This window comes from Python bivittatus, unplaced genomic scaffold (assembly GCF_059951505.1).
Source record: "Python bivittatus isolate LINGU-HERP-01145 unplaced genomic scaffold, Pbiv_v1 ctg000350_np1212, whole genome shotgun sequence".
NCBI classification, from domain to species: domain Eukaryota; kingdom Metazoa; phylum Chordata; class Lepidosauria; order Squamata; family Pythonidae; genus Python; species Python bivittatus.
In genome coordinates, this window is record NW_028277074.1 from 17,086,607 (window position 1) to 17,099,922 (window position 13,316).

Below are 13,316 nucleotides of genomic sequence, written 5' to 3' on the forward strand. Positions count from 1 at the left end.
TTGTTTTATCAAAAATTGTTTTATTAAAAATACCTCCTTAAACCAAAATAGCTTAAGCACTAATTTTTCAGATATAAAATAATACACGTTTTAGAATTCTATTATTAAAATAAAAGCAGTTTTGAGAAAAAAAGCCTACTACTTCCTTTAGACATTTAATTTTTTTCCCCTTAACCTATTGTCCTTCAACTCCAAAATACAGTTGAAATATTTCACCACATCTCTTTTCAATTAAAAAATGATATAATTGCCCCAAATCCATGTGATTTCCTCTGGCACCATGTGCATCAAATATTTTTTCTTCAAAAGTCATAAACTTCTTTTGCTTTTCCATTTCAGTTTCAGTCCCTTCTATGGAAATGTCTTCTCTGTGACGGATTAAAATTCGTTGCCACGATAATCTTCTTATTCTAAATGCAATGAGAGTATTGCAAATTCATGAAACACAGCAAGTATAAGTTACAGTTATTACTAGTGATTTCCCACTGAAACCAATAGAAGATGTTAACTGTGATAAAAGTTCATAGGAGAAGCTATTGTCCCCATTGTCATAAGCTCTATCTACACAAGGAAACAGGCCTTTTTCTGCTCCACTCCCAGGCTGAGAAATGTGCTCCGTAATATTTGTTTTTAAACCCCCACTATCTCTGCTTTTAGAAGAGCACCCAAAAATTTTAGTATTAATTTCATATTTACTTTTACTTTTGTATTATGTATTATTGTAACTGCCTTGAGTTACACAAGTTATAAATTGAATGAATAAATAAACGAATGACTTAAATGTCTCCTTTAATTTGAACAGGGAAAAATATCTTTCCAATCTCTTGTCTTGGTAAGGAAGGGTTCAACCCTCCTGAACAGAATTTTCCCTCCAATACAAGTGAATGAAAGATATTGTTTCTGAACTCAATCGACCAAAATAGAAACCCATCACTTTGTTACTTTATGGAACAAAGAACTTAGAGAAAATCTTACCTTGCCCAAAATTCTTCACACATCTTCTGTGGGCCTTCTATGCAAATAATACCTGGTTTTCCAGGCATACTGAATCCAGAAAGAGAGAGTTCCTTGGACCAATCAATTATATTTTTTCTTTTTTGTTTGTTATAAATATGATGACTGTAAATCCAGAGTCTAGTGAGAATACATTCTGATTTCTGAATATCTGATTTCTTAACAGTGGAAGGTAAGGGTTCTTTGTTGATATACATGACAGCATGCTCTTTAACCCATTCTCTTGCATTTAAGATGCAAACATCACCAGCACAATGTTTCTTCAAGTAGGTAATGAGATCTGTGTTCATTTCAACTTGCTGTGATCGGCTTAACACTGGAGATCTAAAGAAAAAAAAAAGGTATCATTTAGAGTATAGATCAGGGGTTCCAAACCTGGCGTGCCCACACCCACAGAAGGTGTGAGATAGAATTCCAGGGGGTGCAACAATTTTGTGCACTGAGTTAAAGCTTATTTTTTTAAGTTCAATTTGTTCACATGCATTAGAAATTAGGTATCTTCATCTTCAAATGTGATATTACTTTTGTAGGGGGTGTGAACATTAATCAAACATTTCCTAAGTTTGTGGGACATAAAAAAGGTTGGGAACCACTGGTATAGACGAAGTAAAAATTAAAAAAAAACTGTTGTGATACAAGCAAGACTTATTCTAGATTATATTTAACTTTTTTCTTTCGAAAGCAACAGGTTGGATATAGATCAAAAGTATCGATTTAATCTATCAAATGCAGCAAAAGATGCTATATCCAAAGGGTAAAGAATTATCTGATTACCCATATGTGCCCTGTGCTAATGAAAAAGAGCTTTGCCCCCTGAAACTCAAATGCATACAAAAACCTACCTGACTATAATTATCATACTTCATACAACAGGAAGAGACATATAAATTGCCAAGTCAAAAGCCATGGTGAAAACATGGCTCAATCTAGAAAGGTCTAAAATAGGTCAATAGGTTAAGATGCAACTGGGGCATATCTCATAATATACCTGCTTTTTACATCTTCACCCAATTGTTCCAATGTTATATGGTTTTTGCCATCTTTTGCATTCCTACATCTCAGTAATATGCCAACTATTTATTTACAATTATTTCTACATCACCTACTTGAGCAGCCCTATATAGTTTAACTGTAAAAAAAAATACAAATATAAATATTTAGTTGTCAGAAATGGGGTTGGCTAGCCCCCTAGAGGCCTAGTGTGGCTTCCATTGGCCTCTTGGATTTCTTTTCTCTTCTTTCCATTTGTGTAGATGTGTCTGTCTTTTATAAATTTTAATTATGTATTTATTGTTTTAAATTGATGTAAACCGCCCAGAGTCCCCCATTGCAGGGAGATGGGCGGGGATAAGTCTATGTATGTATGTATGTATAAATAAATCTATTTTTTTTAAAAAAAATCCGGTGCTGTCTTCCAAATATCTTCCTAAGTACTTCTGGAAGAGCACAGTCTTCAACTGCTTCTTAAAGGATAAAAGGGTGAGGGCCAACCTAACCTCTAAAGTAGGTTAGGTTGGCCCTCACCCTTTTGCATCCTCAATGCATCCTCTCCTGGACAGATCATGTAAGGTGAGCAGATTCTAACTGAAGAAAATGATCCTGAAGTAGCAAGGGGCCAAGCCATATATCTTCACTAATGAAATCAAATTAATTACATGTATGAGTTCCATGTTTAATATTAAAAATTAATGATATCTATTATATAGCTAAGCTAAGCTATATAGCAAATCACTGTATTTACCAAATATGAGAATTATGGTGTCCTGTTAAAAATATCCTGCATTTCATCTTTCAGCCTGTTTCAAAATGTACAATACCTGATAGTGACTTCCGGAAGAACAGTTGGATATTTTAATGGGAATGCACAGCACAAAGAAAGCGGTACCTAGAAAGAAGTTTTTTAAAGTTAAAAGAGAAATTCTTTAGATTCTACTAGCAATCAATTTCATGAAGTCTTCTTTTAGTATAAGAGTATATTACCTTGTTTTCATCAGGAGTTTCTACATCTAAATATAGGATGAATTGTATTTTTGAAGATGGCACTTCTAAAGTACATTTTCCAACATAATCTTTCAGTTCTGCTAAAGCCAACTGATCAGTCACCTTAAAATCATCTTCATTAGGAAACATACTAGAAAGTAAATCTAATTCAGAAAGTTGTAGTTCAGCTTCTTCCAAATTGCTCATCTTTGATGTATTAATATAGTTCCTAAAATAAATTGGAGAAGATGTTATTGGATACACTTTAAATTCTTAAAACTGTTACAATTAAGGAGTCAAATACCTTCAGCTCCCAAATGGCATAATGAATTTCAATTATATAGCTTCAAGATAATGCCACAAACTATTGGCAAATAAATAATTTGGACGTTAGATTTGAATATTCTTAATAATGAATATTGAACTTGCCTATTTCTGCAATGTCAGAATGTAATTCACTGTATAAATGTCCACTCAGAAACAAGTTATGAATGTATGTACATTATAATTGGTGGAATATACCTCCTAAAAGATGGACTGCAACAATATGTTGGCTTTGAAGTCGTCTCTAGACTGGAGTTCCCATCTTGCACGGAGTTGTGTGAGCCTGCTTGGTTGGGCTTTTGTCTCTCTATATAAGAGACAAGAATGAAGATTCCAAGGAAAATGTGGTAGGATGGAACTGATAAAAGCTTTAAAAATAGAGAAGAATGTAGTTGGTTGGTTGTTTTAAGAAAATGTAGGAAATGTGGCATGGGTGCGATGAAAGTAAGAACTTTGCAAGGACAGAAAGGTACAGAGTTATAGTGAATGGTGTTGAACCAGTAAACTAGTTATTGCTGTTTTCGTTTTCTTATCTTTTGCCTTAAATTCTTTAGCTTGTTATTTTTCAGAACTATGTATAATGTTGTTTTTCCCAAAAGGCAATACAGTGATTGCCATATGTATAAACAAGTTCATTTGTTTTTAGCAGTATTAAATTCCAGATTAGGGATATACAGTCACATTTTGAAGTTCACTTATTGCTTGGAATACATGTATATTACACATTTTTCACTACTCATACTTACACACAATTCATGAACATGTTTAAGTAGGTATGCTTCGAAAGTCAACCTGTTTCCATACTACAGGCATACCTCGTTTTATTGTGCTTTGCTTTATTGTGTTTCGCTTTATCGCACTTTATAGATATCAAACAGCATCGCATGCTACAGAGAAATCTTTGTGAATGGAAGAGGCAATCAATGCGGAAAACTTTGTCTCATTTTAAGAATTTTTTAGATTAAGGTATGTACATTTTTTAGGCATAATTCTATTGCACACTTAATAGACTACAGTATAGCGTAAACATAACTTCTATATGAACTGGGAAACCAAAAAAAATGTGTTATTATTGCGGTATTTGCTTTATTGCGATGGTCTGGGAGTGAACCCACAATATCTGCAAGGTATACCTGTACACCTAACAGTGAGGGCAGAAAAAAATGTGGAGAATGGGTGATACAAATACAACCTCAGCTGTATATGCTCTCCTGGCAGTTAGACTTTCTCTTTTAGAACTGGTCGTAGATAAAGAAAAAGTGTGAAATCACAATGTCTTCAAACAATTTCCTCAAAATATTGTGCCAATGGAGAAGCAGAAGCACAGCGGAGCTGTGATTAGTATGTACGTCGATCGGGCGAGGACCAGAGAAGTTCGGTAGCAGCAAAACCAAGAGATTGCTTTGTTTAACTCACGTCTTATAGCATAAACAATATTAAACACGTTAAATGATTAAAACATCCTACCAAAGTCAATACAGAGCTTGTTTCCTAAATACAGTAAAGCTTTGATGAAGCTTTGTAATATAGTAATTGTTAATACCAATAGTTGAGAATGAAAATCAGTCTGATTTGGATTTCCAGCCAAATTCCTTCGTAAAAACCACCACCTCCGACCTTCACAGCCCAATCCAACGCAAATTTGCATTCAAAACATTGGTGTGTTGCGTTGCACGGTGCCGTTCCGAAGTATAGAAATCCCAGTTTAAATGAAATGTTGTGACGGCTATTGTTTTTAGATTTCTATTTGTACATTAAAGACGGGGGGGGGACCTATTTTGCTTCTGCTGGAAAATCAAGAACGCCTGCCCACTAACCGCCCAATCGCAAGCGACTATGCTAAAATCCTGCTTTTTGATGTATTTTCTTTCGCTGTTTCCATTTCTGCTGCGTGCGCGTGCCCAGCTATAAAGCGCCGACTCTCTGTAGACTACAGACTTCCGCGACCGCCTCGCCCTACATTTTCGTACACATTTCTTACCCAACAGCCAACGTACCGGAAGTTACAGCTCAGTAAAAAGGCCTCTCCAGAGCAAGCGATCTATGCCAATTGAACAGGACTGCACGAGAGCCGTAAATCTCCACCGGAGACGCAGGGATGTGTCGTAAAATATTTAAATATAGGAGGTCTGTGCTCGGCACGCAGTGACAGCGAATCTGTTCCGACGTTCCTAACTCATCTCGTGGAACCTTTTATCAGCGGTCCCTTGAACTGCTCCCTCTGGTTCGTAGAACGTAAGAAATGCTTCACTATTGGTTTCGGCTGTTGTCAGTAAAGGCCGAATAGGCGGGCTGCGAAAGCGTTGGAGTGGCCAATCAAAGGCGGGCTGGATTGCTTCACCTGGGACAATACGGTGCGTTTGGGCAGAAATGGCTGCAGCTGGTCGCCCACAGCGCTCTTGTGAGATTAGTGTTTTCCGGCCAACTTGTGCTGGCATTTGGCATTTTCAGCTGTTTTTATGTCCTCCCCCCTTAGGGAAGTGCTAATATTCCTAGCAGGCGTAGGCTGAGAGAAAAAAAGTTGCCAACTACCTCCCACGTCCGCCCCGAAATTGGACGGCCTTTTTGTTGTGCAAAATGCTTATATTTGAAGCTGCCGCAGTTAAATTGCTCGTAAGTGTAAGAACTAACTAGTTGGGTGGAGGTGCCCTTTAAGGTATTAGAATCTGACTGCCTGATTTCACCCTGCTCTTCTTAATTATTGCTCAACAGGCATATATTAGCTTTTTATTTCACGGCACGGAGAAAGAAGTTTACTCAATATGCCAGGTTGCTCCTGAAAGTGCAGAAAACTAGCCCATTTAAAGAGCTATTGTCCCTGTTTAAGAAGAATGACCTTTTTTTTTTTTTCTTTTCCATTTTGCAAACACAAGGAAAATGGAGTGGAGTATGTACAGAGACACCAAACTGCTGTGTTTAGCCTTAAGTTTTCACTTTAAAGTGTTTTAAGTCAAATGCCTTTAAATCATACCTTGATATTAGTTATGAGAAAGAAAGCTAAAATTCACTTTACTCCAATAAAAGGAGCTGCTATTTAATTTCCTAGGCTGTTACACATGATTGTTATTATGAAAACATGATTATTATAGGAAGATATAAAGAACAGATTCAATTAATGAGTCTCCAGGAAAAAAAAAAAAGAATTATTCCATAAATAGGACAGGACGGAGTTATTGTCCTTGAATAACTCCTATAGAAGTACAATTTCATGTACAAATATATTTTGCACCCATGTGTCCATAGATGCATTGATAGGATTTATTAACCTTCCCAGTGCTAAACAGTCTTTAGCTTTGAATTTAAGTATGTTGAGACTGCAGCTTGATCCCATTCATTATATGCTTTATTTGTTTGTTTGTTTGATTTATCTCCGCCCATCTCCCCCTCTGGGAGGCTCACAAGATTTGTTAAAACAATAAATATATATAAAATTACATAAAACATGAAAACTGTGCAAAGCATTACCGAAAGAAAAGAGGAAGTCCAAGAGGCTGATGTTTCTAGAGCTGCAGATGACAGGCCTCTAAGGGGCTAGCCATCCCCATACTTGGTGTCTTCCCTCCCCACCCCAGGCCAAGTGGCAGAGCCAGGTCTTCAGATCTCTCAGGAAGGCCGGGAGTGAAGGGGCCAATCTCACCTCCAAGATATTCCAAAGGGTAGGGGCTACAGCAGAGAAGGCCCGCATTCTGGACCCCACTGATCAGAGCTCTTTTATTGAGGGGATCCAAAGCATGCCCTCTCTATGTGATCAGGTGGGATGGGTTGAAGTCATGGGGAAGAGGCAGTCCCTTAGGTAACCCAGTTCCATGCCATGTAGGGCTTAAAGGTGATAACCAACACCTTGAATTGGACCTGGAAGCAAACTGGTACCCAATGCAGCTCGCGGAGCAATGGTGTTACATGGGCCTTTCTTGGGGCTCCAAAAATAGCCCGTGCGGCTGCATTCTGGACCAGCTGTAGCTTCCAGATACTCTTCAAGGGTAGCCCCATGTAGAGTGCATTGCAGTAGTCTATATGGGAAATAACAAGGGCATGAGTGACTGTTCGAAGGGCATCCCGATCCAGGAAAGGACGTAACTGATTCACAACCCGAAGTTGTGCAAAGGCCCTCCTGGACACAGCTGCCACCTGCTCTTTGAGCAGGAGCCATGAGTACAGGAGGACCCCCAGATTTTGTACTGGGTCTGTTTGGGACAATGCTACCCCATCCAGCACCAAAGATAACAAAGTCCCAGATACAGGGGAGCCATTAACCCACAGCCACTCCATCTTACCAGGGTTCAGCTGAAGCCTGTTGTTCCCCATCCAGACCCTTATAGCCTCCAGGCACTGCAAAAGGACAGTCATGGCATTGCTTACCTCACCTGGGATGGAGATGTATAATTGAGTATCATCCGCATATTGATGATACCTTATCCCATGATGGTGGATGATCTCACCCAGTGGTTTCACGTAGATGTTAAAAAGGAGCGGAGAGAGAACCAAACCCTGCAGCACCCCACAAACGAGGGGCCAAGGATGGGACTTCTTGCCCCCTATGACCACCGATTGGGATTGGCCCAGAGAAAGGAGGTGAACCAGCACAAAACCGTGCCGCCCGCCCCCAGGAAATTACACTTTTCTTTAAACTATTGCTGAATTTAAAATTCATTTTGTTTAATCCGATTAGCATTCAAAAAGGTACTATAGAGAGATCCGTGAATCTGTATTAAAATGATAGAATATTTTCCACAGCAGTTTGTCACACAGCTTACTTTGCACAGATATACTGTATATATAATGTTCAGCTGTAGTTTCCTTGACTAAATACTTTAAAAAGAAAGCAGACATGTACATTTCATCCTTTCTTTTCATATAATACAATACATTCATTGCTATTTGTAGGTTTTAAACTATTATTGGAAAAAAGTCTGTTTCTTTTTAGGCCATAGTTTGATGTGAAATTAAAGCCTTGATCACTATAATGGGAAAGAGGCGAACAAAAGGAAAAAATGTTCCTGCAGATGTCTCACCAGATGTACTGGGTATGCTTGATATATACAAATAATATGTTTAACTTGCACTGCTGTGGAGAAGAGGGAGATTTTACTTTCTTAGCAAAATGCTTAAGATCTGAAGCATTGTGAAGATGTTTATCTGACTAAGATTCAACTTCTGTAGAGTGAAACAGTATTTATGGGTAAACATGTTTGTCTCAGCCCATATTTAAGGTATAATTCAATATGTTTCAGTAATTTAATTTTCAGATAATTAGCATCAAATTAATATACAATGGCCTAGAGTCAGCAGTCACCAGGAGCTACACTTTAGATAAGTGGTATAGGTAAGGGCCGCTGACAAAGACATCACCAAAGTGGATAGATCAGATTCCTGAAGGGGGTTGGTTGTTTCTTTTCTTTCCATGGGTGTGTGTGTGTGTGTGTGAGAGAGAGAGGGGGGGAGAGAGAGAGAGAGAGAGAGGTCTACATGAGGACTTTTGCATATCAAATTGTTACAGGAAATTATATCTCAATTTCTCAGAGGTTTGCTACTGACAGCCACCTGGTCTTATGGACCCTAAATAATGGACCCTAAATTATGGACCCTAAATAATCTATTTATGGACCCTAAATAGTGTATTTTATTATGGACCCTAATACCTTATGGACCCTAAATAATGTATTTTAAGGCCCTTTACCACTGATCTTTATTTTGTGTAAAATTTCTCACAGGACCTGCATGCAAGCACCTTCGCAAAGGATTGGAACAAGGTTATCTGAAAAAAGCATTGCAAACTGTGGATTTGAACTCTTGCCAGGATTGCCAAAGAGATGACAATGAGACACATGAAAAATCCAACAAGAAGGCAGAAGACAAACCATCAATATGGTTATGTTTAAAATGTGGCCATAGGGTATGCTGCTGTTACTATTACTAACCTTGGAAAATATATTGCAAGTGTTTTAAATTAGGACTTAGTTTTATTCCAGTTGAGGACATAATAGAAAAGAAAGTTTTTGGATCACATGATCACATCCCAGCACCACGACACATCCTCTACATGGTACAAAACTAAGAATAACTTCTTTCTGTAAATTTGAATGGGCAATTATTTCCAGATTCAAAACAAGAAAATAGTAAATGAGAAAGATGCATAATTTTGGACACTCTTTCAGTCAGTACTTTCTGATACCTCCTAGGACAGATATAATGGTTTCTGAATGTTTCCTGTAGCCACCTAAATGTCTATACTTCTTGTTTTTAATTTTGTTCACATTTCCTTGCAGAGCTCTTCTAGCTCAGAAATATTCTTAGGCCTTCTTACAAGCACTGCATATATGAGCTTCCTTCCAGATTGTCAGCCATTTTCAAGTCTGGGGACTGTAAAGGCCGTAGAACCTTTTTTTCCTATCTTTCTTATAAGTACTTTGTGGTTGATTTGAAGGTATCATTCAATAAAATCACTTTTTTACTGAAATAACCAACTTGTGCTCTGAACAACTGAACTTTTCAGCAATAATCTTAGGTTCTGTTTGTAATACTTAGAGGTTCTAGCAGAGATAATTCATGGTCTTCCAGATCTTTTTGCTTCAATTTCAGTAGCTCCATGTAACTTCCATTTCTCATAGTTTGTCACAGTTGAAATTGCTAGTTAGAAAAGTGTGTGAGCGTGCATCCTTTTCCTGCTTTGTAAGAGTGAATTACCTTCATTTTCAAATTCTCACGCAGCCGCTTGGAGAATGTTAAAGACAGAACAGCAATCCCAAATTATTGTTGTGGAATTGTCCTCATCTCATAAAGTTGTACAGTAAAAAATATCAACTAGCAGGGTGTCCAAACTTGCCATACTCACGGTTTCTTTTTTTTTTCTCAATTTTGAATCTGCAAAGAACTGCATATAAATAGTAAGTATACATTTAAATTGCAGAAAGATGTTATATTTAACTGTAAACTAAAACAATTTTAGTTTTACCCTAACAAATATAATCTTACATGGTATATGAATGTTAAAGTGTCATACCTGTGATATTACATTACAGGGATGTGGCAGAAATTGTCAAGAGCAACATGCCTTAAAACACTATGAAACACCAAGATCAGAACCTCACTGTTTGGTTCTTAATGTGGAGAACTGGTGTGTCTGGTAAGTTTATCAAATGTTTATCATCGGTTGGAATAAGATGTATTTTACTAAGGACTATTGGAGTAAATACATGTTTAATAATTTATTTGCCTTTCAGAAATGTGTGAATTATGTTCTGCTACAGTGTCATACTATTCTAGTTTGATGTAAGCCAAATTATTAATTATGCATTTCTGGACTTCTTAAAATTAAACAGGTGCTACTTGTGTGATGATGAAATCCAGTACAATTCTTCTACTCGATTGGGCCAGCTTGTGGATTTTATTAGAAAACAAACTTGTATGAACATTCCAGATACAGGTCAGTTCCTTGTAACATGTGCTAGTTGCATTATCCTCAAGAAAAACTATCTATGTGATCACTAAGAGGCAAAAAACTTGATGACATATGATCATTCAGTTGCATTAAGTGATATTGGGAGTACTTAGAAATTTAATACCTTGTAACCAGCTGATTTTAGAAATATAACTATTTTTAACTGAGAAGTTAAATCAGGAATAACGTAGTCTTTAGTGACTGCGGGGAAAGGAATTAATGAAAATTTGAGCTGTAATACTTGCATTTCAATTTATAAAAACTACTTTTAGGTTGAAGTTGAATTGTAAGTACTATAGTCCCTCATGTGTCAGCAGTAATTGTATATTCCACACTTGAAAGCTCCATATAATTTCTTGCCTTCATAAATTATATTTACTTATGACTCAGGACAATAAATATTGTTTTGTTTTTTGTACCTTTGAGTCAGTGTTGACTCCTGGCAACTTCCTGGACTAGTCTCTGCAGGTTTCTTGGCAAGATTTTGGAAGTGGTTTGCCATTGCCTCCTTCCTAGGGCTGAGAGGGAGTGACTGGCTCTAAGTCACCCAAATGGCTTCTTGCCTAAGGCAGGATTAGAACTCATGGTTTCCCCAGTTTCTAGCCTTCTGCCTTAATCACTACATCAAACTGGCTCTTTTGTGATATTGGCTGGCTGGCTGTATTATATGGAATATTTCCCCTCTCGTGGTCTTGTTTTATCTATGTTTATGGTTTTAATTGGTTTTGTAGAATGTTTTAATTGCTGGTTTTATTGTACACTGCCCAGAGTCACTTTGTGTGAGATGGGTGGCCATATAAATTTGACAAATAAATATTACAATTCTTTTCTTTCCTGTCCCACTCTCAGACCCAGATTCTTAAAACAATGGGGGAGGCTATAATTGTTTGACATGTTTTCTAAAGATTAATGTAGTCTGCTTTATTTATTCTTTTTAAGTAGCATCCCTGGGATATCAGATTGTTTTATTGGCATGCAGGAAATATCCATCCTTATTATCAGTTATTCATAATACTGTAGGGCAGTAACTGTAGTATAAATGTATACAGTATTCATATGTATACAGTATTAATATACTAAAGTCTTTCTGTAATTAGATTTTAAAATGACAACAGTGTCTTAGGATGGTACTGCTAATTGAAACCTGATGGACTTATTTTAAGATACTACTTTTTCTGTGTTAACTATAAGGTCTTATGCTGAATGGTAAATTTATCAGCTTTGATTAGCTATCTATGAATCCAAACACCTAGCCTGTGTTATGAGTAACTTAGTTTCTGGTTTGTTTGAGGGGCAACTACATATGTTTCATAGTACTTGTTTTTGCTTTAAATAACATTTGCAAATACTCTATTTTATCCTTGAGACGCTGAACAATTTTCATTGCATTTTGATTTATTGTATTTTTTAAAAAATATTTTTTAGCTTCTAAAAATGAAGAAAACAAACCATTGGAAAGCAAAAAACTTAAAGACCACAAAAATGAGGAAGAGAAGGAGAAAAAAGAAATCTTGGTCAAAGACAATAAAAACCAATTAAATGGCAATTCAGAAATAACTGTGAAAGGTCTCAGCAACCTGGGAAATACATGTTTTTTTAATGCTGTTTTGCAGGTGTGATATAAATTAATCAATTTCTCAGAACTTTACTGTGCCATACCTTCTGATTGTACTGTAAAAACCTGAAATATTGTTATTGATTAGTTTTGTTTTCTAGCTAATTTTAATGTGGAAGTCCTTATCTTATAAAAGATAAGCACCCCCAGAGAACTTTATTTGTGTGTGTTGGAATGGTGTGTATTCTTAAATGTATTGATGAGGTAGCTTTTGAGAAACAACATGCAATCTTTGCTGGGTCATCTTTCTTTCATTTAACAATTCTAAATGTGTATCCCATTTTATATATAAAACCTGCTAATTTGAATATGTATTTATTTATTTATTTTATATATCAACTTTGTCACTGCCCATCTTGTTGAAAGCAACCCTGGGTGATTGACAGAAGAGCTAAAATCAATTAAAATACAACATAAAAATAATCTTAATAATAAATAAATTCCAAGAATGATGGAGAATTGCCAGATAACTCAGAGAGTGTCATTGGGGCACTAACTATACCCAGGGACAATTAGAACTCCTATTGCCCCATGCAAGGTGGCAGAGCCAGATCTTTAATCCTTTCCGGAAAGCTGGGAGGGTACGGTCCCACTGTACCTCTGAGGGGAGAATATTCTAAAGGGTGAAGGCAATGGCAAAGAATCCTCTTCTCCTGGGCCCTGCCAGCCAACATTCTCTTGCTTATGGGTTCCACAACTTGCCCTCTCTGCCTGACCTGGTGGGATGGGTTGATGTAATGAGGATAAGACGGACTAATATATAATTAACTCACAGAAAGTTTTATTCCAGTCTTTGTTTAGATGCTATTAGTACCATCTGTAAGTAGGCTAACAATGCGGAAAACTATGGTGAGCAAATCCTGTCTGTTAAATTTACTTAATAAATTACAGTGTTACAGCTTTTGGACATGAATAAGAGATATCTATCTTTTGACTTTTTAAATT

General features: G+C 36.8%; 2 protein-coding genes across 9 annotated transcripts in view; one reads left to right on the top strand and one right to left on the bottom strand.

Annotated features, from left to right (window-relative positions):
* Nucleotides 1-5,452, bottom strand: RWDD2B (RWD domain containing 2B). Of its 5 annotated transcripts, none has more exons than XM_025175205.2 (6): nt 5,316-5,452; nt 3,517-3,625; nt 2,995-3,223; nt 2,832-2,899; nt 976-1,338; nt 1-410 (listed from the first exon to the last, which is right to left on the bottom strand). In XM_025175205.2, the coding sequence occupies exons 3-6, from the start codon at nt 3,199-3,201 to the stop codon at nt 176-178; spliced, it is 873 nt and encodes a 290-aa protein (XP_025030973.1). In that variant the 5' UTR covers nt 3,202-3,223; nt 3,517-3,625; nt 5,316-5,452; the 3' UTR covers nt 1-175. The 5 variants fall into 5 exon arrangements, with proteins under 5 accessions (XP_025030973.1, XP_088000742.1, XP_025030974.1 ...); XM_088144616.1 differs by having other exon boundaries at nt 3,517-3,686; XM_025175206.2 differs by having other exon boundaries at nt 3,517-3,686; nt 5,136-5,319.
* USP16 (ubiquitin specific peptidase 16) overlaps nt 5,404-13,316 on the top strand; it is a 24,100-nt gene continuing 16,187 nt past the window's right edge. Inside the window, exons 1-6 of one of the 4 annotated variants that reach the window (XM_007441511.4) lie at nt 5,404-5,542; nt 8,243-8,342; nt 9,030-9,211; nt 10,338-10,441; nt 10,638-10,741; nt 12,182-12,369. In XM_007441511.4, coding sequence (XP_007441573.1) covers nt 8,282-8,342; nt 9,030-9,211; nt 10,338-10,441; nt 10,638-10,741; nt 12,182-12,369 — 639 coding nt within the window. In that variant the 5' untranslated portion in view covers nt 5,404-5,542; nt 8,243-8,281. Of the gene's footprint in view, nt 5,673-5,716; nt 5,932-8,242; nt 8,343-9,029; nt 9,212-10,337; nt 10,442-10,637; nt 10,742-12,181; nt 12,370-13,316 lie in introns of those variants that run through there. The other 3 variants (XM_007441512.4, XM_007441513.4, XM_088144614.1) reach the window with 3 other exon arrangements.

Bases quoted from the DNA above. Each gene is read 5' to 3' on its own strand.
- RWDD2B (XM_025175204.2), bottom strand. From the start codon at position 4,966: ATGCAAATTTGCGTTGGATTGGGCTGTGAAGGTCGGAGGTGGTGGTTT. The intron at 3,224-3,516 runs GTATATTCCACC...AATTTATTTTAG, and splicing joins TGCAGTCCATCTTTTAGGAG to GAACTATATTAATACATCAA. The intron at 1,339-2,831 runs GTATTGTACATT...TTTTTTCTTTAG, and splicing joins CTTCCGGAAGTCACTATCAG to ATCTCCAGTGTTAAGCCGAT.